Raw genomic sequence first — 25,731 nt, forward strand, 5'->3', positions numbered from 1 at the left:
ATCAAAATGTCTCAAAGAATTCAATTACAACTTGCTTTTAGTATCACTGTGGACCAGGACAAGCCTTTCGCAAGGATGTGAACTGGCACAACACTCACCTGCAGCTGTGAGGGTGAAACCTCGTTCCTTTCAGAAAGCATTTGTTTGGAGACTCTGTACATTCACAGGCACATTTTACTGGGTTTAAAGGCTGATTTCTTGGACAGCTTCTTTTGCAAATACACTCGCAAGAATCTGCATCAAACTGCTTGTGGGGACCACATATGGCAGGATACAGTCCATTTCTGCACACGCACTGGCATGAGTCCTTATCCAGCTCTCTGTGACGTCCACAACTAGAGTGGTGTAGGCCTCCTTTACAGACACACTGACAGGTACCTTCATCCAGTTCTTTATTAGGCCCGCAGACACTGTAGAAGCTGGCGTCTCCATCTATGAAAGAAATAAAATTAATCAGATACATTCTGAAAGGAATTGGGGCTCAATAAATTGTAAAATACAATATAAGATTAGAGTCATAGAGTCATCGAGTCGTGCAGCATAGAAACAGGCCCTTCGGCCCACCGCATCCATGCCGACCATAATGCCTATCAATACTAATCCCACCTGCCTGCATTAATTCCATAACCCTCTATGCCTTGCTCATTCAAGTACCTGTCCAGATGCCTCTTAGATGTTGCTACTGTTCCTACCTCCACCACCTCCTCTGGCAGCTCATTCCAGATACCCACTATTCTTTGTGTGAAAAATTTACCCCTTTGATCCCCTTTAAACCTCCTCTCTCTCACCTTAAATCTATGCCCTCTAGTTTTAGTCATCCCTACCATGGGAAACAGACTCTGTCTATCTACCCTAGCTGTGCCTCTCATAATTTTATATACCTCTATCATGTCCCCTCTCAGCCTCCTTCACCCCAGGGAAAACAGACTCAGCCTATCCAATCTCTCTTTATAACTCAAGCCCTCCAAACCAGGCAACATCCTTGTGAATCTTTTCTGCACCCTCTCTAGCTTAATCACATCTTTTCTGTAGTGCGGTGACCAGAACTGCACACAGTACTCCAAATGCGGCCTAACCAATGTTATGTACAACTATAACATGACGTCTCAACTCTTGTACTCAATGCCTTGGCCGATGAAGGCAAGCATGCCATACGCCATCTTCCCCACCCTGTCTACCTGTGTTGCCACTTTCAGGGAACTATGTACTTGCACCCCAAGATCTCTCTGCTCAACAACACTCCTCAGGGCCCTGCCATTCACTGTATATGTCCTGCCCTGGTTTAACTTCCCAAAATGCATCACTTCACACTTGTCTGCATTAGATTCCATTTGCCAATCCCTTGCCCACTTTCCCAGTTTATCTATATCCTGTTGTAACCTTAGACAACCTTCTTCATTGTCCACTATCCCACCAATTTTGCTGTCATCTGCAAACTTACTAATCATGCCCCCTACATTCACATCCAAGTCATTAACATATATGACAAACAACAGAGGGCCCAGCACCGATCCCTGCGGCACACCACTGGTCACCGGCCTCCAATCTGAAAAACAACCCTCCACTACCACGTCTGCCTCTTATCACCAAGCCAATTTTGTATCCATTTGGCTAGCTCACCCTGGATCCCATGTGTTCGAACCTTCCGGACCAGCCTACCATGTGGGACCTTATCAAAGGCCTTGCTAAAGTCCATGTAGACAACGTCCACCACCCTGCCCTCGTCAATCCTCTTGGTCACCTCCTCACATGCATGAGAATGTCAGCTTTCATAAAATGCTTGGTAAAGTGCCAGACAAGAGAATGGAGGGAAATTTTCCTCTTTAGTACTTGCACATAAAGCATTGTATTTTCTTATTACAACTGGGTCAATAAACTGGAACTCCCTTCCTAATAGCACTGTGGGTGTACCAGATGGATGGCAACAGTTCAAGAAGGTGGTTCACCAACACTTTCTCAAGTGGAATTAGGATGGGCAACAAATGCTGGCCTTCCCAGCAATGCTCACATCCCATGAAAGAATGAGAGAAAGCTGTAATTATACTTCAAAAGTACTTCATCGGTTGTACAGTGATTTGGGATGACCTGAGGTTGTAAAAGGTGCTATCTAAATGCAGGTCTTTCTTTTGTTTTCTTCTTACTCTGAAGAAAAAATCAGAGGATATCAGAGGATGAATGAGCATAATCTACACTTCCATCAAGAAGTTAAAGAGCAGAAATGGTAAAAACACCATTTATTTAAATCCAAACAGTTTAGGCACATATTTTGCAGAGTCAAGGATTAGGGACACCCAAAAATGTGCAGTTGTCCCACTGCAGTTCAATCAACTAAAGCTGCACAGCCTTCCAGTGCAGTATAAACTTCCCACTGTTTATCCGACCTGTACTACATATGGGCATTAATGTGCAAGGTTATGTAGGACTCAGTTGCAAGAATTGCATACTCTAGAAATAGGATTAACCCTCTAGTTTCCATTACTGAGCCAGGTAGGTTAGTCAAGTATGAGTTGTACCCCAGGGGACCATAGACCTGTCTTGTTCAGGTATTGTATTCTCAGTGCTGCAACATAGATTGACCTGGATTCTATCTTCCACCTCCAGGTGTCTAATCTTTCCAAAGAAAGACAGTTACTACTTGGGCATTAGACAACCAACAAAGGCATAGTTTAAACCCACTCAGGTACCAGGAGCTTCTCTTCAGCAGCAAGGCAAGCACTCCAATTCACCAGAACACCTTCCCAAAGTCCTAATCCATGTCTCAGTTTCCTCCTGAGCTTTATGACACAGATCTGTCTTCAGGGGTTTGGAAGAACCTGCCCAGAGCAGCTCATGATGTATAATTGCAGCAAGACATCCCTGCTCCTGTACTCGAATCCTCTTGCTATGAAGGCCAACATACCATTTGCCTTCTTTATCGCCTGTTGGACCTGCATGCTTACCTTCAGCGACTGGTGTATGAGAACACCCAGGTCTCGCTGCATATTCCCCTCTCTCAGTTTATAGCCATTTAGATAATAATCTGCCTTCCTGTTTTTGCTACCAAAGTGGATAACCTCACATTTATCCACATTATACTGCATCTGCCATGCATTAGCCACTCATTCAACTTGTCCAAATCACCCTAAAGCCTCTCTGCATCCTCCTCACAACTCACCCTCCCAACCAGTTTTGTGTCATCTGCAAATTTGGAGATATTACATTTAGTTCCCTCATTTAAATCATTAAGATATATTGTGAATAGCTGGGGCCCTGGACTCTTATACTCCACTTGCTACACTATTACCTTCGTGCTCTCTGTATTTGGACTCAATGGCAACATTGAAATTCCACTTGCAAATGATTGAACCAAAATAACACTAGTTCATGATTTTAGTCATAATACCATTAAGTACCTCTTAAATTCAAAGCACATGTTCTTCACAGCTCAAAAATTGGTTTCTGCTTCTTCAGGGATCAAATGGTAGGAACAAATAAAGCAGAACCTAACATCCCTCATAGCTGCCAAACTGCATAAAGATCAAAATAAAAAAAAGAGACTTTCAAAGTCAAATTGAATTTTATTTTTAAGTTTTTGTGTGTTCAATTCATAATTTGGATCAGCTCTGTTGGACTTCCACCAAATTCGCGGCCAAGGTATGTTAAGAACAGTTTTGTTGCTTGTGAGCCTCCATGGTCTCCAGACTTTGCACACTGAGATTGTGCTAAAGATTGACATTTTATGTGTCTACTGTGGCACAGGCCTGGGCTGCCATGCAAATGGCAGCAAACTCTCATTATAATGTATTTGTCACTTCTGACACACATCTCCGCAGAGTAATGGATGGAATCTCTGAAATCTATTGTTCAGGATCTGGCTGCCCATTGTTTTTGGCTGCACTTACTGTGTTTCTGTTGGTTCCCCCCCAGGTTAGGACAGGGTTCTCGGTGTTCAATGAAGAAAGACTACATTATTTGGAAGGAACGTTCAAAAGTCCCATATTCTTCTGCCAAAGTACTTTGTAGCTCACTTGTTTATGCAGCCCCCCCCACCCCTCCTTTGATTGGGATATTGCCACATTATGTAAGAAAACAGAGTAGCTGAAACACTGCTTCTTTTTTGGGTCCCGACTGTCTTAAGACAAATAGTTGTTGGCAAGTTTACTTCTGTTGCTGGCTTTTATTCTGGTGAAGGATGTTGTCACATCACTAAGGTTTCTTTTTCTCGTGCAAGCTAAGTTCAAGAAAAAAATCTGCTCCGACAGAGAAGCTACTGTTTCATCTGCTGCAGTGAGATGCACTATTTACTTTAGTCCATACTTCTCATATTTATTTTTCTTAGAGCTTATTAAAACTTAAATGAAAATGGTTTATTTGCAACGTCAAATGCAATCTGTTATGCAATGAACCTTCGGGGTGTCAGCTGTGGCGTAGCTCTCGTCTCTGAATCAGAATTCAAGAGGTAGGGCCATACTTGAACGATTGACTTACCTTCTCTTGATAGAAGATTCTGCTCTTCTGGGTGCCATAAGGAAATTTGGTCCCTGGCGGTTTCCCCCAATAAGCATCATTTAACTTGTGCTGAGGCTTGTACCTTTGGCTCTCCACCAGCAGAGGCCTCTTGCCACCTATTTCCATTGGGAAGTCTGCGAGTGGCATGCTATTGAGGACTGGCTGTTAAGATAGGGTAGTAGATGGTCGGCTGCTGATCCCAGCAACGGAAATAAAAATCAGGAGTGTTGTCAAGTTTGCTTGACACTGCTGATTTTTCATCACCCACTTAACACTTTGCTGTCAATTTATGGGCATGTGTGTCAGCTGTGACTCAGTTGGCAGCACCCTCACCTCTTTTTTTACTCTACCACACAAGGTCAATATTATTCCTTGTTGTGTTTAGGTAAAGGAGAAATGAGAACTGAACTTGAGCTGAGCCTGAATGAGAAAAAAAAAATTGCCACAACACAGTCATAAGGACATGGGAAATACAGCATCAAAGTGATCAAAGGCTTTTTTGGTCAAATCAGCGCATTTCATCTAGAGGCAATGTTCTATAAGGGACTCCACCCCTACCTCTGATGCAGCTACTTTCAACTGTTGCGAATAATGTGGTGAAAACCTGTGCTGATCGTGCCTGTGCCTGCTCTTTGGTAGAGCTATCCAACTAGTCCTTTTCCCCTGCTCTTTCCCCATAGCCCTGTATTTTTTCTCTTCAAGTATTTATCCAATTCCCTATTGAAAATTACTAATTGATCTGCTTCTCCCACCCTTTTAGGCAGTGCATTCCAGATCACAGTGTTTAAAAAAAGGACATCATATCACCTCTGGTTCTTTTGCCTTAAATCTGTGTCCTCCGGTTATCAACCCTTCTGCCATTGGAAACAGTTTATCCTTACTTAGTCTATCAAAACCCTTCAGGATTTTGAATCACTGAGAATCAGGATGGCAGGTGCATCATGAATCCCTTGTGATACATGGTCCCAATCTCATCCTGAACTTCTGGGGAAACAACAAGCAATACAGACATGCTTCGCAAGTGACCAATTCCAGAGTGATGTAGTGATCATGACGTGATTTCCTCCGCATCCTATTAGTCAGGGTGCAGTGCAGGAAATACTTCAGGAGTTGAGTGTAAATAAATCCCAATAAAGCAGCAAGAGCTTTTTATCGCAATGGAAATATCCATTCAACTGACTGTGCTGGACACTATTAATGTCCAATGCAGCCAGACTACTGGGTGTCTGCTTGAAGGGCTATGTGGTCCGATTATCACTATCTGTTATCTTTAGAGGGTCTGGTGTTGTGTCCCAGTGAGTTCAGGCACCATTTGTTATTACAGGGCCTGAGTCTCCGCCAGAGTGAGCTGTCTGTCTAATGTGGCAACATACTGATCGGCCAGGTTCCCAGAACCCGCAGTATCTTGCTTTGGTTATAGTGATCGGCTCCGAGTAACTCTGTTATTAAAATGTAGTACTCTATGGCCAGAAGTAAAGAGAGAGGATAAAGCAAAAGTTGGCAGTGGGGCTGTTGTAACAGCTGCTGCTCTTATGCCTCACTGTCAGCCCCAGCATGATCGATATAGCTCTGAAGTACCGGAACTGTCTCCAAGCCAGTCAAAGCATCTGAATAAATTGAATCTGACTTAGCAAAATACGTGAATCAACATTTTACCCATTAACATTTCCCAGCTGACAAATGGTTCCTACTGTAAATGGAGGCTTGGGATATTTTGTATTATTTTGCTCCTTACTAAACTGCCTGATAACATATCTGTGTGGCACTGTGTCTTGAACAGTTGCAAGTACCTGCAGATGAATTAATGAATTGGCTTGACAGCTAATCTTGGTATAAGTAAGGAGAAATAACATTTTAATATTGGTTTTGGCAAAGCATGGCAATCTCCAGCCCACTTAAAATAAAGAATGAAGATTAAAATCTATGTGAAATGTTCCTGTTGCAGCAGTAACAACCGTTGGGGGAAGGAATGGGGAAAGATTTATATCCGAGAGAAGCAAAATATCAAGAGGTTAGAACCAAAGGCTGAGAAAAAGGTAGTGGCAAATCATAAGGCTAAATGGTTATTTGAGAGAGGGGGTGGTAGTGGGAGTTGGGCAGGTCAATGATAAGGTGCCAGACGGAATGAAAAAAAGAAACAACACATCAGATTGGTGGGTATAACTGAAGAAAAGGCACCATGGAGTTAAATGCTGCAGCTGAAGATTAAAGGAAGGTAGAAAAAATAAGAACAAAATAAAGAGGAAACTGAAAAGATGAGAACAAAGCAGTGAAAGAAGAAAATGAGAAGAGATGTGAAAGCATTAGTTACGACAAAAAATGTAAGACAAACTGAAGGTTGAAGGCAAGTAATGATAAAGGTGGGACAGAGCAAGTATGTTGCCCTATTACAGATACTGGTGATGCACTGGTATCTGTAGAGTGAGATGCTCATCCAGCAGATGTAAGGTATACGGCCAGCTGTGTTTTACGAAGAGTCTCTTTGCAAGTGCACTTATTTGTAGACACAAAGCTGGTGAATTTTTAATGTAATGCAAGAATGCAGTGTCATCTCCTAACTACCAAGTTACATTCACCCTGATGAGTATTCAAGATTGCCTCCAATCACCGAGGAAGCAATAACTAAAGGCACCGAAAAGGATCGAAATTTGTCATATTGAGTGCAGATCATGAGGGGGACAAAACTGAACCCAGACATTTAAACCAGGACACAGTATGGACTGGAGCTCATCCAGCTTGTTGTGTTTTTATGTCTAGTGTGTGCATTTATTGTATATACTTTAATTTGTTTCATACATAAGCGCAGGTCTCACTGTAAACAAAGGACTGGTGCTAAGTCAGGTTGCATCATGTACAACATACTCTGTAGTAGGTACCCGAGCAGCAAATAAATAAATGAATCAAAACATAAAATAAACCCACTAACCTGAGCCACTTTTTGGGGGCAGAAAGCTGCTGAAATTATGCTGCATCACGCATCTGCATAAAAAACTATTCCAGATGTGATTCTTGGGACAGGTTTTGTTTGGCATCAGACAGCTGTGAAGGAAGTGAAGATGTTTTTGTTGAAAGTAGGCAGTGACTACAGACAATATTGTGACCACTTTGCTCATCAGATATCCATATGATGGAATTGTTAGGCTATTAGAGAAACAGCAAAACAATTTTGACCTTTCATTATCAACGAAAGTAGAAAACAGGAGAAAGACATTAGCAAATTCATCAATGTGCATTTGTAGCAGACAAAACTGCTTCACGAGCACCTAAGTTCACACAAACTTGTAATTTTTTTTGGTCTAGCCCTTTAACGTGTAAAGTTTAGTGAAAAATATTTTGCAGATCCTCAGTCCAAGCCAACCCAATTCACAATGACCGCATCGACCCGACCCAACTCCGAGTAACCATAAGACACTGGCCCAAGTCTCAGTGACGGTTCTAACTCAAATGGATAGAAATTGACTTTGTGCAATAGTGACAGCCCTCTTTATATCTCTTCCATTTTCACCAAAGTCAATGGAAATAGAAATCGGAACAGATGCGCCCATTCTCAGTTACCCGTTTCACACTATTGCATAAAGCCAAGATCTATCCCAAACACTTAAATGTGTGACTGACAAGACCACGACTCAGTGTGGACTGAACTGATTCATCATCCAGTGGAACCATTCACTTGCGATGATCTTACTCTTGATGATATTGCAGATACTAATTTGAGACCAATAAATGATTTCGAGTGATGTAGAGTTAAAACTGCTCCTCTGTTTTTCTGATCAAGCAAGCAGAATTCTGTCCATATGTACATACAGAGCTTCACTCACCACATTCAAAGGATGCTTCATTTTTGCCAAGTCAACAGAACCAACAAAACAATCAGTTTGTTTTTTTAAAACTAAAAGTTTTTTTTATATATTCCACACAGTCCAAGAGGTCCCCAGAGATATTATTGAAGTAATTGTACTTTAAAATGGTTTCTCTCAGCATATTTAGCACAAGGACAAGCTGAGCTATTTTTATTGCATGAGGGAAGGGAGGTTAAAATGAATGGTTTTGCAAAACAACACTTTGGTTTGAATTTTAATCGCGTGCTGCCAATGCGGCCAAGTGCCGCCAAGGAGCCCCCGCAATATGATGTGCGGGGGCTCATTTAAATAGAGGGGGTGGAGCAGCCGCCCCCAATGACGTAGAGGGGGCGGCTGCCGCGTCCCCGACAACGGCGTCTGGCGCTACCGCGCAGGCACCGGTGCTATTTTTAAAGGGTTGTAAGCCCTTAGAATTAATTCCAATCTTTAAAGGTCCATAAGTGTAATTATCTATTAAGAAATAATAAAGATGTGGAGGCCCTTCCCCAACACCCCCCCCCAACAGCCATTTCATTGCTCAAAATGACCAACAATTGGCTTTTTTCCATACCCGAACTTCCCCCCCAACCTTCAATCCTTTGCCCTTCAACCCCTTCCTATCATCCCCACATCCAATCAAAAATGTTTTCCCAGCTCCTCCACCCCTTCCCACCTTAAAATTTTATTCTTCCCCCCTCCCCACCAGGTTCTCGCCTCGGAACTCTGTATGGAGTTCCGAAGGCGTGCGGAGTACGAACGGTGGTGGTAAAATTGGCGTGAGATAGCCGCCGCCTGCAGGTGAGTTTATTTGCATCTCTTTAGTGTTAATTTGCATATGCCAATGAAGGGCCCGTTGCCAGGCGGCAGTGGGGGGACTGCACCAAGGTTCCCCTGCTGCCTTTAATATGCGGCAGGCTCTTCTCGACATCGCGGGTCGAGGCGGGCCTCTCCCAACAGAACTTTACCGGCCCCCGCGCCGCGACCCACAGCATCGAGGGGCCGGTAAAATTCAGCCCTTTGTGTGTAAGGGAGGGAGGAAATGCATCTAGTCAGGTTAAGCGACGGCATCCAGCATACTAACTACTCACAATGTGGCAGGTTCCAAGATGGAACAAAGTGTAGTCTTGAGAGGGGCATTGAAGAAAAAGATTCACTGACTTATTTTATAACTAATGTGGCCAAAAAAGTCCAGGTAAGTTTCAATGATAAGCTTTTAAGTTGTCTTCATAGAGTTTACCTTTAGTAGCCATGAATGGCCATCAACCCAAAAGGAACCTTCCAGGTTAATCAATATTTCATTCCATTTGAGAACTTGAGCAACTTTCAAGGATTTCTATTGAGAATAGACTATGAAAATTAATACTTGCTATGGGCACTCACTAACAGTTAATAGATAGTTTCACTCATTTAGCATTATTCTATGGTTGTACATCAATTTCACTCCCTACATGACTAATAATCAAAAAAAAAAATTTATTTCTTAAAAGAGGATACAAGTCCAAGGAGGTAATTTTTGTTCAAAGAATTCTCCATTTTAATAGAAAAATCCACCCAATCTCAGAAAACCATGCTGCCCGGAATCTCCAGCTGGTATATTTTTCTGGTCAGAGTTGGTTTTGAATCAGCTTTCAAGCAGAAGTGAAGCTGCAGCCCTTTCCACTTCCAGGCAGCCACCCCAGAATGCAAATAGACACTTCCTATCTGAGACCATCCTTCGTAAATTTGAGGTCATCCAAAACTCTGCTGCCCAAGTCCTTACTCACAACTAGTCCTGTTCAACTATCACTCCTGTGCTCACTGACCTACATTGGCCTCCGATTAACCCCCCCCCACCCTCCCTCCCTCCCTGGTCTCTGAGCTCTTCCCCTGAGAGATCAGTGACCACTCCCCCCGACCAACTAATGCAGCTGTAGTGTTTCCAGCCTGACAGGGAACCAAGCCTGTCAATCAGGCTGACTTCTGGGCAGGGATCCTGCTAGAAAAGAAAAGTCAAAACTCCGTAGTATCCATGAAAATGTGGACTTCTAGGTTTTGCAAACGAGCCGCCTTCCTCAACGCATGGAACCTGCCCCAGTCAATATCGGGACTTGAGAGTCTACTAGTTGAGATATAAACACATATGACCTGTAAGAAAAAGGTTAGCCCCAGCTACTCCAAGGATTACTAGCTTGTAAAGTTAGTTGAACCTGTAACAGAAGGGCAGAGTTCTGAAACTTAATAGTTTGATATTACAAGGAACAGTAAGGTAGTGATTGAATCTCATTGGGACATAAGGTTCTGTTCATTTTTAAATCTCATGTAAAAGTAAACCAGTTTGTTGGTTCACAATTGTGCTTCATCTCACTTCTTCTTTGGCCTCCTTGTCTCGGGAGACAATGGGTAAGTGCCTGGAGGTGGTCAGTGGTTTGTGGAGCAGCGCCTGGAGTGGCCATAAAGGCCAATACTAGAGTGACAGACTCTTCCACAGGTGCTGCAGATAAAATTGGTTGTCAGGACTGTTTCGCAGTTGGCTCTCCCCTTGCGCTTCTATGGAGTAAAAGAGGGCTTATGGAGTTAGGTCACATTATCAGCCAAGATCTCATTGAATGTTGGAATAGGCTCGAGGGACTAAATGGCCTACTGCTATTCCTATATTCCTTACTTTTCCTCTCAAAATGTGTAATCTCTCACTTAATCACATTAGATTGCTACCTATCTACGTATTCCCGAATATGCATTACATATCCCCAGAGCATTTACACTGCAGTGGATAGTTATATCTTATGCTACAAAGTACGAAAAGTGTAAATAATGGATTTATTTTCAGCATTATGTCCCTGACTTGTTAAATCATGAGGCTCACTGTTAGAATTATAATTCGAAAGAAACTTTTAAAAACGTAAACCACATTGCTCCTTAGCGATATCTTGGCAAGTGTTTTATTTTCTTAATGGATGATCCCTTCATTTCTCATCGGTAGTTTGGGACCTGGAGCATAGTTGTCATAGAATTTATAACACAGAAGAACACCATGCAGCTCATCATATCCGTGCCAGCCTTCTAATAGGAGCTATGCACTTAGGCTAACAAGATACTCTTTAAAAATATTATTTCAAAAATATTTATCTTTTTCTCTTTTAAAAGCTTTTATGGATCATTTTTGCTTCATCACCCTTTTTGGCATGCTACAATAAACTCTACAAACAAGATGTGTCCTAGCTTCTCCCTTCATCCTTTTCATGATCATTTTAAATTTATGCCCTCAATTGAATCACTGACCAGTGGAAATAATTCTTTCTATTCAACTTATCAAAAACATTTCCTCATTTTGGACAGCTCTATCAGACCTTTTAACTTTCTTTTCATGAAAATAGAATGAATTTCTTTTTTTATTCTTTCATGGGATGTGGGTGTCACTGGCAAGGCCAGCATTTGCTGCCCACCCTTAATTGCCCTTGAACTGAGGCTAGGCCATTTCAGAGGGCAGCTAAGATTCAATACATTACTGTGGGTCCGGAGTCATATGTAGGCCAGACCAGGTAAGGGCATCACTGAATCAGATGGGTCTTTACAATGATGGGGTAGTTTTATAATCATTATTAATAGGATTAACAGCTTATTCCAGATTTATTGATTGAATTTAAATTCCTCCAGCTGCCATGGTGGGAGTTGAACCCATGTCACCAGGTATTAGCTTGGGTGGCGAGATCACTAGTTCAGTGACATTACCATTACGCCACCGTTTATCATTCACATATTGGTGAATCACTTCTGCACCCTCTTGGTGATTCTTGGTAGTCCTTCTAAAATAGGACAACCAAACAGGACACGATCACTGGGATAGTCCTTGAGGGTTTGCATGATTGGCAGAAGATTGGTGGAAACCTCACATGCATGCATTAATAGGGTTTCTCCTGAGTATTCTAACTGCGGCATAGTCAATGATGTTGATAGGCTTAGCATTAATTCTTTTCTTTTGTACTGTAAGTAATTATTTGTAAAACTAAGGATCTCATATGTTTTTAGAGCTTTATCAATTTGTCCTCTCACTTTTAAAGACTGTTTCCATAGCTGCTTCACTTAGTGCTAAAATCAAGTTGTGTTTAATTTGGCCACCTCGGCTCAGCTGTTATGTTCTAAATGGGAACATCCTGAGGACAATCAGACGAACATCTTGTTTCCAGTAAATTCTTGGCTCCTGCCTGTAGTGAAAGGTCAGACTATCAGGATCAGGAGAAAAAAAACGTGATAGTATGGCTCATTCTCGTTAAAAAAAATTGAAACTTTGAAGAGTGACATCTGAGGTGTGATATCTAAAATATGATGCATGTCCACTCACTACGTATTTTTAATGTTTTTAGCAATATCATTTACAATCGCCCTTTTTGTAGCTCCACATTTAACTGGTTTGTCTCCATGTTGGCTTCTTTCAGTAAAGAGGGAGAGAATGCCTAGGCCAGTGACTCCTTCACATGAGCCAGTCATTCTGTCCCACACAAGCCGATGAGATCACAGGAGGCAAAAGGGAGCACATCCAAAGTAGGAGTGAAAGGAAGAAAGATCACTCTTAACGAATATTACCATATAAACCTCCGATATGTTCCAACATGCAGCTTGCTTATGGATTGCTTTTGCCCTTTATGACTACACTGTGGAAATATGATTAAGTGTTGCATAATATCATATCCAGGGTAACACTATTACGATAAACTACTATTAGCAATACTGAATTCTTATGGAGGTAAAAATCAGTGATTTTATAGGTCAAAGAGCCAAATTGGCAAAAATAATCTCTCCTGATTTCCGAGTATCTGCAGCTAGGCTGATCCATTCCAAAATAACAGGGATCACTGTTCTGGATATTATAGCTAACCAAAAATAAAGCAAGCCAATATAAGTCACCATCTCTTCTTTTCTTTCCTGGCAGTTCTTTAATCCCTTGAAAATTTCACAGTAAACAGTTAATTAACCACAAGGGAATATGCAGTTTAAAGACTTTCAAAAGTTCTTTCGAGACTCTTTCTAAAATTTGCATATGGCAAGACATTGTGAACCAATTCGCTCAGGAAAGTTGACATTTTAATGGTAGATATTTTTCTACAGGCATGCTGCAATGCAGCTTGTTATCAGACTTCTACAGATTACTGGCCAGCCACACTGACTCTGGTTTCTTTGAATGGAAAGTGGACTATATTCAGCCTTATCTTCATCAATCTTCATAACTATCTACACTTAGCCTTCCCACAAAGTTTTTCACACAACTTGTAAGACTGAAGATAAATTTAGAGAAAAGCTCTTCAATTAAACCAAGTGGGGTCTGTTATTCAAGATCTGACTCTTTGGGAACATGAAGGTTTAAAGTATGCATATCTTTCCATTCATCTTAGGTCTAGTCATAGAGAGATACAGCACTGAAACAGGCCCTTCAGCCCACCGAGTCTGTGCCAACCATCAACCACCCATTTATACTAACCCTACATTAATCCCATATTCCCTACCACATCCCCTCCTATATTAATTCCACATTCCCTACACCAGGGACAATTTACAATGGCCAATTTACCTATCAACCTGCAAGTCTTTGGCGGTGGGAGGAAACCAGAGCACCCGGCAGAAACCCACACGGTCACAGGGAGAACTTGCAAATTCCACACAAGCAGTTCCCAGAACTGAACCCGGGTCGCTGGAGCTGTGAGGCTGTGGTGCTAACCACTGCGCCACATTCTAGAAGAAGAACTTTCTGCTGTAACTCTACTTCTTTGTGACCAATACAAACATTATGAAAAAATCAAATGTATGCATTGTATGTACATTAATTCTTCCCCAGCAAGCCCCCCGCTCCACTGCCCCCACCCCCACCCCCGCTTAACTCACCCATGCTCGGTTAAAGGTCCATTGGTGCCAATCGCTCTCTGGTATCTCAGTCACATGTCAATCTTCATGTATGAACCCACACTGAATGTCAGCAAACTATCCCACTGAGCCTCCTTTTATATTCACCCGATATCCACACGTGCATATTTTGTGGGGGCAAAGCATCAGATTTTGGAAGCTGTGGTCAATCAAAGAGTAGAGACAAGGCACGAGAGAAAGGTAGTACTTTGGGAAAAGATAAACAGACTGTGACAGGAAGGGACAGAGAGTACAAATCTAAGAGTAAATCAGCAGATAAGGCTAGAGATTACATAATAAAAGGACAAAATTAAAGGCTCTGTGTCTGAATCCACATAGCATTCGAAAAAAAAACAGATAAAATGATAGCACAAATAGAAATAAGTAAGTATAATCTGATAGCCATTACAGAGACATGGTGCAGGATGACATATATTGGGACATGAATATTGAAGAGTACATGAAATTTAGGAAGGACAGGAAGCTAGGAAAAGGTGGAGTGGTGGCTCTGTTAATAAATGATGGTATTAACACAACAGAGAGGGATGACCTAAGTTCAGGAAACCAGGATGTAGAAGCAGTTTGGCTGGAGGTGAGAAATGATAAAGGCAAGAAATCACTTGTGCGAGTGGTGTACAGGCCTCCTAACAGTAACCACACAGTAGAATGAGGTATAAAGGACAAAATAATGGGAGCTTGTCAGAAAGGTACGGCGATAATCATGGGGGATTTTAATTATATATAGACTGGAAAAATCATATGGGTAAAGGTAGCCTAGATGAGGAGTTCATAGAATGTTTTTGAGATCGTTTCTTAGACCAGCACGTTCTGGAGCCAACCAGAGAGCAGGCTATACCAGATCTGGTATTGTGCAATGAGATAGGATTAATTAATGACCCTAGGTAGCAGTGAAGGTGCCCCTTGGTAGCAGCAATCATAATATGATTGAATTTTACATTCAGTTTGAGGGAGAGAAGAGTGGGTCTGAGACTAGTATTTTAAACTTAAATAAGGGCAATTATGAAGGCATGAAAGCAGAGCTGGCTAAAGGAAAAAGCAAATCAGGTTAAGGATAGGTCAATAGAGATGCAGTGGCAGACATTTAAGGGGATATTTCAGAATACACAGAATAGATACATTCCAAGGAGAAAGAAAAATTCCAAGGGGAAGATCCACCATCTGTGATTAACTAAAAAAAATTAAAGGTAGTATCAACTTAAAGAAAAATCATATAATTGCACAAAGACGGGGGCAGGTCAGAAGATTGGACAGAATATAAAAAACAGCAAAGAATGACTAAAAGCTTAATATGGAGGGAAAATTAGAGTATGAGAGAAAACTGGTGAGAAATATAAAACCAGATATTAAGAGTTTCTATAGATTTTTTTTTAAAGTGTTAACAAAGTGAGCATTGGTCCTATAGAATGTGAGTCTGGGGAATTAATAATGGAAAATAAGGAGATGGCAGATGAATTGAACAGGTATTTTGCATCAGTCTTCACTATAGAGGATACAAGTAATGTCCCAGAAAAAGCTGTAAATCAGGAAATGAAAGGGAGGCAGGAACACAAGAAAATTATAATCACCAGGGAAGTGGTACTGAACAATTTTTTGGAGCTGCAGGCGGACATGTCCTTGGGTCCTGATGGACTTCATCCTAGGGTCCTAAAAAAGGTGGCTAGTGAGATAACATGCATTTTTACTTTCCCAAATTCAGGGAAGGTTTCATTACATTGGAAAATAGCAAATGTAAATCCTTTATTCAAAAAGGGAGGGAGACAGAAAGCAGGAAAATACTTAACATCTGTCATAGGGAAAATGTTCGAAGCTGTTTTCATGATGTTATAGCAGGGCACTTAGAAAAATTCAAGGTAATCAGGCAGAGTCAACATGGTTTGTGAAAGGGAAATCATGTTTAACCAATTTATTGGAGTTCTTTGAAGACATAACATGTGCTGTGGATAAAGGAGAACCAGTGGATGTACGGTACTTAGATTTCCAGAAGGCATTTAATAAGGTGCCACATCAAAGGTTATTGCAGAAAATAAAAGCTCATGGTGTAGGGGGTAACATATTGGCATAGATAGAAGATTGGCTAACTAACAGGAAACAGAGAGTAGGCACAAATGGGTCATTTTCTGGTTGGCAAAATGTAACGAGTGGAGTGCCACAGGGATCTGTGCTGGGACCTCAACTTTTTACAATTTATATAAATGACTTGGATGAAGGGACTGAAGGTACGGTTGATAAATTTGCTGGTGACACAAAATTGGGCAGGAAAGTAAGTTGTGAAGATGACATAAGGAGGCTACAAAGGGATATAGATAGGTTAAGTGAGTTGGCAAAGATCTGGCAAATGGAGTATAATGTGGGAAAATGTGAAATTGTCCATTTTGGCAGGAAGAATAAAAAAGAAGCATATTATCTAAATGGTGAGAGATTGCAGAGCTCTGAGATGCAGAGGGATCTGGGTGTCCTAGTACATGAATCACAAAAGATTTGCATGCAGGATCAGCAAGTAATTAGGAAAGCTAATAGAATGTTATTGTTTATTGCGAGGGGAATTGAATATAAAAGTAGGGTGCTTATGCTTCAGTTATACAGGGCATTGGTGAGACCACATCTAGAGTATTATGTACAGTATTGGTCTACTTATTTAAGGAAGGATGTAAATGCATTGAAAGTTCAGAGAAGCTTTACTAGGCTAATACCTGGAATGGGTAGGTTGTCTTATGAGGAAAGGTTGAACAGGCTAGGCTTGTATCTGCTGGGGTTTAGAAGAGTGTGAGGTGACTTGATTGAAACATCTAAGATCCTGAGGGGTCTTGACAAGGTGGATGTGGAAAGGATGTTTCCTCCTGTGGGAGAATCTAGAACTAGGGGTCACTGTTTAAAAATAAGGGACCCATTTAAGACAGAGATGAGGAGAAATATTTTCTCTCAGAGGATTGTGTGTCTTTGGAACTCTCTTCCTCAAAAGGCGGTGGAAGCAGAATTTTTGAATATTTTTAAGGCAGAGGTAGATAGATTCTTGGTAAGCAAGGGGATGAAAGGTTGTCAGTGGTAGGTGTGAATGTGGAGTTGAGGTCACAATCAGATCAGCCATGATCTTGTTGAATGATAGAACTGGGTCAAGGGGCTGAGTGACCGACTCTTGCTCCTAATTCATATGTTTGTATGTACAAAAAGGTCAGAGATTGCAGTTTAAAGGAGGCAACCTAGATGATTTCTCCCTCATAACCCAATGGTATTTATTCAGAAATTGAGTCAGATCATGGCTGATAAGATTTTAGCCTCAACTTCACTTTCCTGCCTGTTCTCCATAACTCTTGACTTCCCAATAGTTGAAGAATCTGAGCAGGGCCCCAATTATAATTTTAACTCCGGCCTGAAGGGGTGAAACCACTATGGCTTTTCTGCCGGGTGAAGACAGCTGGAAGAGGATCTGGTACTAGAAGACATCATTTAATTGTTTTTTAATGGGGCCCCATGAAAGAAAGGAAGCCTGACATTTTGGATCTGAACCTCCCCCATGTGGGAAACTCATCAGGTTAAGAATCATATTCGACGATGCACACCAAACAGCTAATAACTGCTTAAAGAGTGCACTATTTCAAAAACAATTCTTACTGGTCACAATAATGTTACAATTTATGCCTTTACAGATTAATAGGCAGAAAGGTTAGTAAAGTAATATTCTTCAGAAATTTACATATTTTCATGTTTTCTGCATTTCCCATTGTATAACTTTTTTTGGAGTTTGTTGAGGTACAAAAAAAGCAAGCTATAAACCTCCGGGAGATTAACTCTCTCCATTGTGACGGATTGGGACACCTCTCCAAGGCTTCAAACACCATTGTCAGGATCTCATTTCATTTCACTTTGGGGTAGAGATTCTGATTTGGCCCCAATCAGCAATCCCAGTGCCACTTGCACTTGAAATTGCACTAGTTTTCCGAAGTGAATATTTTACTCAACTTTTAGCTGAAGCTCAATTGCATGTCACCGAAGGCAAACTCTTCCATGAGCCAGTGCAATTGAGCCGCAAAGCAGAAAGAAACTGTTTATGATTTACCTTGCATTAAGAAGTATTTCTTGATATATTTGAGTGGTAAGCTGCACCAGACTATGGTGTTAATGTGTTACAGCTGAAAATGGGTCTATCACAAAAAATAAGCATCTTAATAAGTGTCTAATCCACTACCTGTGAGTCACCTGATTTTAACTAACTGAAAATGACTTTAAAGAAACTATACCGAACAATTTACTAGTTTCATTGGTGTACACTAGTCAGTTTCTCAATAAATTAAATATTTAATGACTTTTAAAACATGCCTATTAGTGTCCTTGCGCCTAAAAAACCCCAGCTTAATTTGAAGATCCTCCTGAAGGATTGCACACAGCAGAAGCCTTGGGCCATTATGTTTTATCTAGAAATGCTTTTCGTGAACAACCTTGTTCAGGGAGTGGAAGGAAGCAGATCCTGCAAATTGACCTCAATAACACATGTTAGCACCACAGTGGCAGTCCATTGCAGATCACAACCTTTTTTATAATACTGTGGGACAGGTGTAAAACAGACCTAAAAATTAGGGGAAAGCAGTGAACCATGAAAGTTTCTTGCCAATTCATTTTAAGGCACATTATTTACAATTAACAAAAGGAAGAGTTTGTCTAATCTAGAAGGCTTTATTTACCTGCCCTACCAGCGGGTGATTTATTTACACTCCATTACTTTAGGTACACAGTCGCCTCTGTCTTTTGCGTTTGCAATGAACCACTTCCCCTGTGATTTGGTGCAGAAGTAACACACTTAGTCTCAGATTACTAAGAAAAATTAATCATCAAAATGCAGTTTCCATCATGTGTCTCACTGATATTGTATTTGTAAGGAAAAGAGTGAAGCAATAGAAAAGAATAATCCTGCACTGCAAATGAAATAGTGCAGGAAAATGTGTTAGTGAACATTGCCATCAATAGTTTTAATATTTCTCCTCAGGATGTGGGTGAAGTTGGCATGGCCATATTGATTGATCATCTCCAGTTGCCCTGAAGGACAAAAGAATCAATCATGTAGTGTGGGACTGGAATTATGTGGGTGAACCAGTTGCGCTTTTATGGCAGTCTAGCACTTTCATGTTTAATTCATCTGGTGCCAGTCCACAAATTACAGATTTAATTAATTCAATTTCCTAATTTGCCATGGTGGGAACCTTTTACTTATAATACATAGAGTCAAAGAGAGATACAGCACTGAAACAGGCCCTTCAGCCCACTGAGTCTACGCTGACCAACAACCACCCATTTTGTGCTAAACCTACATTAATCCCATATTCCCTACCACATCCCCACCATTCTCCTACCATCTACCTACTAGGGGCAATTTACAATGGCCAATTTACCTATCAACCTGCAAGTCTTTGGCTGTGGGAGGAAACCGGAGCACCCGGCAGAAACCCACACGGTCACAGGGAGAACTTGCAAACTCCACACAAGCAGTACCCAGAACCGAACCCAGGTCGCTGGAGCTGTGAGGCTGCGGTGCTAACCACTGCACCACTGTGCCACCCCCAGTCAGATTAATTTCTGATACCATTAAAAGATGCACATCCTGTACAAATACATTTCAATGTTAGAATCACTGTTGCATTCCACAGCAATGTTCTTCCCTCTTGCTGACCTCTTGCTGGTATGTTGGGAATCATTTTCTCAGTGTTACTGGTGGGGTATCTCACTCACTGGGGGCTGGATTTTACCAGTGCTCTAGGGATGGGCTGGGAGGCAGGGGTCTCGTAAAGTGGCAAGGGCAGGTGAAGGGTGGAGTGCCCGTGACCTTCCCGTTGTCATGGTATATTACCAGTGGCAAGGAAGATGGAAGACAGCCCTCCCGTCCAGAGGCCAATAATGCCACTTAAGTAGCCAATCAAGGGCCTCTTCCTGCCGCCACCGGCATTTCACCAGTGGCAGGTGGGCCCTCCGGCATGTGGGGAAAAAGTCTGGTGAACCCTGGCAGTCTGTTTACAGGCTCGGGGTGGGGGCTGCCTTCAAACTGGGCGCCCTGTGGCCCATAGAGGGGCCCCAGGCAGCAATGGCCACCCTCGTGGCAACACCCCCACCTACCGATCTGACTGGCCCCAACGACTCCGACCTCACTTGCTTCATTGCGAGGGTGGCGTCTATTGCTGCATCCTCTCAGCTGGGTGCAGTCCCAAGGCAGCCACTGCTCCCGGTGGAGCTGCTGAGTCTGAAGAGCTGCCGGTCCTCTGATTGATTGGCAGCTCTTGGAGATGGGCTCCTGGCTTAAAGGGATGGGCATCCCGGCAGCAACTAAAATGCTCAAAATGTGGCCACAGGTCCCAGAAACGGCCGAGGCGGGGTGACCCGGCTTTTGAGCCTGTCCTTGGGGCTCCCGCCGCCCTGACAAAATTCAGCCCTGGGTATGCATATTGGGAATTCTGGGACTTCATACTGAAATTAATCTCCGGAAAAGTATAGGCAGTGAGTAAGTCTCCCTACCACCAATGATGTGAGATTATTGAATAATTTCAAAGGCGCTGATTGTTCCCTGCTTTTTGCCTATGGGGCCATTATTCTGTGTGAGAGAGTCAGCGTGATATTTGACTGCATGGGGTCTTCAGGGCTGAGTTTCATCCTTTCCTCACTCAATGTGTACACAAGCATAAGTTTCCAGCTAGGGTTACTGGGCAACATTCGTAAGCAGGAACCCTGACCATTTCATTCCTTTCTGTAACATTGGAGTGCTGAGAAAAATTCCAGGTTTGCTACATTGAAATCAGTCAACTTAGCACAGACCAGGGTGCAAACCTGGTGCATCGCTGGTCTGTACAGCATAGATACTAGATAACTTGCTGAGGAGCTGGGTGCTTTGTAAAACAACTCTTAGCCTTGTACGTCCCAAACCTGTGACCTCCCTCATCTAGAAGAACAAGGACAGCAGATACATGGAAACACCACCGCCTTCAAATTCCCTTTCAAGTCACACACTATCCTGACTTGGAAATATATCACCATTCCTTCACTGTTGCTGGGTCAAAATGCTGCACTCCCTCCCTAACAACACAGTGTGAGCACCTTCATCACACAGACTGCAGCGGTTCAAGAAGGCAGCTCTACACCACCTTCTCAGGGGCAACTAGGGATGGGCAATAAATGTTAGCGATGCCCATATCGTAAGAATGAATAAGATAATAAAACACCTGAAGAAAAATATCAATTTTGGAGAAGTGAAGTACATATTATGGATAAAGGGACTGTAGTTGCACCATTATAAATGCTGCTTGAAGTGTTAATGTGTTGACAGTGAAGTATACAACTGGCTACTGTATTTTGATGACCCCTAAAAGGAAACTAGAGAGGCTGATTCAGTTCGGTTATGGTCTACTGGGAGCTTGTGCACAAAATCCTGACTCGAACCACAAAAGAAATGTTGTTGCGAAAATCCAGAAAACAATAAGGAAACAATTTTCTTGTTTGTTTTTCTTCAATAAGCTGCACTTCCTTAGGTCTCCAGACTCTTTGGCATTTTTCCCCCAACAAAATAAGTTGGCAAGAGCAATTATGCTGTCCAACATGACACCAACACATTAACACTTAACTGTATGATGTCTTTGGCAGGAAACTATTTAAGTTGCTCCTTTCTAAGTGCTTGTAGTTTTATATCGCAAACATTTCGCAGGAAGCCGGCTAATGAAAATCCCAATGTTGCCTGCACTTAATATTCTTTCCTCTGGTAGAAACCAAAGTCATAAATCTCATCCGGTCAGGGCTGTGATGAACTCGCGCTGAAGAATGACCTGCTCCTTTCGAAGCTGCTGTATTACCTCAAACTCCCCAGCAAAAGCCCAAGCTGCATTTTGATCCAATTGCCATGATGTGGGATGGAGCAAAGAAAATCAGGCCTTTGGCCCAGCTCTGGAACATAGACTGGTTTCACCTGCATCTTTTTGCCACTTTTGTGTCTATTAGAGATGAGTCTTGTAGCGCTGGAGCTTTTTACCTCACTCATTTACAAACTGTTATACCCATTTCAGATACTAATGTAAGTTAGGGTGCACTCAATAGCAACTTGCATTTATAAAGCACCTTTAATGTAGTACAATGTGCCAAGATACTACACATTCACAATATCAGGCAAAATTTGGCAGCAAGGTACATAAGGAGGTATTAGGGCAGGTGACCAAAAGCTTGGTCAAAGAGGTATGTTTTAAGGAGCATCTTAAAGGAGGAGAGAGAGGTAGAGAAGTGGAGAAGTTTAGGTAAAGCTTAAGGTCTAGGCAGCTGAAGGTATTGCCACCAATGGTGGAGCAATGAAAATCAGGTACGTGCAAGAGGCTGAATTGCAGTAATCTCAGTGGGTTGTAGGGCTGGAGGAGATTGCAGAGATAGGGAGGGGTGAGGCCATGGACGATATGGAAAAAAGGATGAGAATTTTAAAATCGAGATATTGTCAGTCCGGGATTTAATGTAGGTCTGTGAGCATAGGGGTAATTGGTGAATGAAACTTGGTGTGAGTTGGGATACAGACAGCAAATTGTTGAATGAGGTGAAGTTGATGGAGATTGGAAGTTGGGTGCCAACAAGGAGGACATTGGAATAGTCACCATAGAACCATAGAAAAATTACAGTACAGAAAGAGGCCACTCAGACCATCGTGTCTGTGCCAGCCAAAAAAACTAGACGCCCAATCTAATCCCATCTTCCAGCACCTGATCCATAGCCTTGCAGGTTACAGCACTTCAGGTGCATATCCAGGTACCTTTTAAATAAGCTGAGGGTTTCTGCCTCCACCACCATTACTGGCAGTGAATTCCACACATCCATCACCCGCTGGGTGAAAAAGTTTTTCCTCCTGTCCCCTCTAATCCTTCTACCAATCACCTTAAATTTGTGCCCCCTGGTAATTGACCTCTCTGCTAGGGGAAACAGGTCCTTCCTGTCTATTCTATCCAGGCCCCTCATAATTTTGTACATCTCAATTAAGTCACCCCTCAGCCTCCTCTGTTCTAAGGAAAACAACCCTAGCCGATCCAATCTTTCCTCATAGCTGCAACTTTCATAAAACACAAGGCTGGGGATCATTTTGAATTTAGCCGAAAGTGAAACATGGCTGAAACTGCTCTTTGACGCTGCCTGATTTTTGTATCCAATGAAATGAAAATTGGGAGAGGTATTTAATGGGAGGCCAAGCCACTATCACCTGTCATACACAATCAGCCAAACTCAAAACTTTCCCAATGGACCTGAATTTCTGCGAGGGTTCTCGTGATTTCCCATTGTAACGTCAAGCAGAAATTAGGAGCTCCAGAACATAATAAAGAATGACATAAGAAATAGGAGCAGACTATATAGATACGACCATAAGAACATACAAATTAGGAGGAGGAGTAGGCCACTCATCCCCTCGAGCCTGCTCCGCCATTCGATAAGATTATGGCTGATCTGATTGTAACCTCGATTCCTCATTCCCGCCGACCCGATACCTCTCACCCTCTTATTAAAAATATTCAAAAAATTATTCTACTGCCTTTTGAGGAATAGAGTTCCCGACCCTCAGAGAAAAAAAATTTCCTCATCTCTGTCTTAAGTGGGCGACCCCTTATTTTTAAACAGTGACCCCTAGTTCTAGATTCTCCCACAAGGGGAAAACATCCTTTCCACATCCACCCAGTCAACACCTCTCAGGATCTTATATGTTTCAATCAAGTCACCTTATACTCTTCTAAACTCCGGCAGAAAGAAACCTCGCCTATCCCACCTTTCCTCATAAGACAATCTGCCCATTCCAGGTATTAGTCTAGTAAACCTTCTCTGAACCACTTCTAACACATTTACATTCTTCCTTAAATAAGGAGACCAATACTGTACACAGTACTCCAGATGTGGTCTCACAAATGCCCTGTATAACTGAAGAATTACCTCCCTACTTTTGTATCGCAATAAACAATAACATTCTTAATAGCTTTTCTAATTACTTGCTGAACCTACCTACTAATCTTTTGTGATTCATGCACTAGGACACCCAGATCCCTCTGCACCTCAGACCTCTGCAATCTCCCACCATTTAGATAATATGCTTCTTGTACTCTATTTGCCACATCTTTGCCCACTCACTGAACCTATCGATATCCCTTTGGAGCCTCCTTATGTCATCTTCACAACTTACTTTCCTACCTATCTTTGTGTCATGAGTAAATTTAGCAACCATACCTTCGGTCCCTTCATCCAAGTTATTTATATAAATTGTAAAACGTTGAGGCCCCAGCACTGATCCCTGTGGCACACCTCTTGTCACATCTTGCCAACCAGAAAATGACCTTTTATGCCTACTCTCTGTTTCTGGTTAGCAGATCATATGGCCCTTGAGCCTGCTCCACTATTCAATACGATCATGGCTGATCTTCTGCATCAACTCTACTTTCCTGCCTGCTCTTAATATCCCTTGATTCCCTGAGGGATCAAAAATCTATCCCAGGCTTGAATATACTCAACAATGGAGCATCCACAACACTCTGATGGAGGGAATTCCAAAGATTCACAAGCCTCTGAGGGAAGAAATTTCTCCTCATCTCAGTCCTAAATTATTGAGCCCTTATTCTGACCTGTGCCCCTGTGTTCCCAGCCAGGGAAAACAACCTCTCAGTGTCCACCATGTCAAGCCCCTTTAGAATCTTCTATATTTCAATGGGATCACCTCTCATTCTTCTAAACGTCAGAGAGTATAGGTCCAATTACATCAGCCTCTTATCATAGGACAACCCTCTAGTCTCAGGAACCAACCTAGTGAACCTTTGCTGTACGGCCTCCAAGGCAAGTATATCCTTCCTAAGACATGGAGACCAAAACTGTGCACAGTACTCCAGGTGTGATCTCACCAAAGCTCGAGACAATGTAGCAAGACTTTCTTATTCTTGCACTCCAATTCCCTTGCAATAAAGGCCAATTTCCCTTTTGCCTTCCTAAATGCTTGCTGTACCTGCATGCTAACTTTCAGTGTTCCTGGTACGAGTACACCCAAGTCTCTCTGAACATCAACATTTAGAAGTTTCATGCTTTTTAAAATATATTCTGCTTTCCTATTCTTACTTCCTTACAATTTGTTTTGGCGCTTACAGGAATGCTGTCGAAAGCATGAGTACACTTAAATGTTCATTTCAGTAAATCTCTGTCCATTATTAGGGTTGTTGTTTTAAAGTTTCAACCAAGATGTGCATTTCAGTATTAGCAACTAAATGAGCCGTAAAAGCATACTTAAGAAACTCAGGAGAATTTTAAATTTGCACCAGCTATGAAGATTAGTTGCACTGCTGTGACCCTGGCCTCAATATTCCTTTACACTATTCACAGAGCATGATGTCATATTACGGGCTACTCAGATTTGCTAATCATGTTCCAATTTCCTGGCAGGCAGCTTTGTCTATTATATTTTAACGCTGAGGTTTAAACTTGAGTTGTACTCTGTTAACATCAACTTTATTGGATAAACGAAAGGCCACTGGTAACTCAGCAGGATGCT

The 25,731-nt window shown here is 42.0% G+C and overlaps 1 protein-coding gene across 1 annotated transcript in view; it reads right to left on the reverse strand.

The window, feature by feature from the left end:
- vegfc (vascular endothelial growth factor c) overlaps positions 1–25,731 on the reverse strand; it is a 221,487-nt gene that overhangs the window by 18,309 nt on the left and 177,447 nt on the right. Inside the window, exons 5-6 of the mRNA XM_068029324.1 lie at positions 7,415–7,527; positions 99–432 (exon numbers count right to left, since the gene is read on the reverse strand). Of these exons, the coding sequence (XP_067885425.1) occupies positions 99–432; positions 7,415–7,527 (447 nt within the window). The remainder of the gene's footprint in view (positions 1–98; positions 433–7,414; positions 7,528–25,731) is intronic.

Source organism: Heterodontus francisci, chromosome 4 (assembly GCF_036365525.1).
Source record: "Heterodontus francisci isolate sHetFra1 chromosome 4, sHetFra1.hap1, whole genome shotgun sequence".
In the NCBI taxonomy this organism is placed as follows: domain Eukaryota; kingdom Metazoa; phylum Chordata; class Chondrichthyes; order Heterodontiformes; family Heterodontidae; genus Heterodontus; species Heterodontus francisci.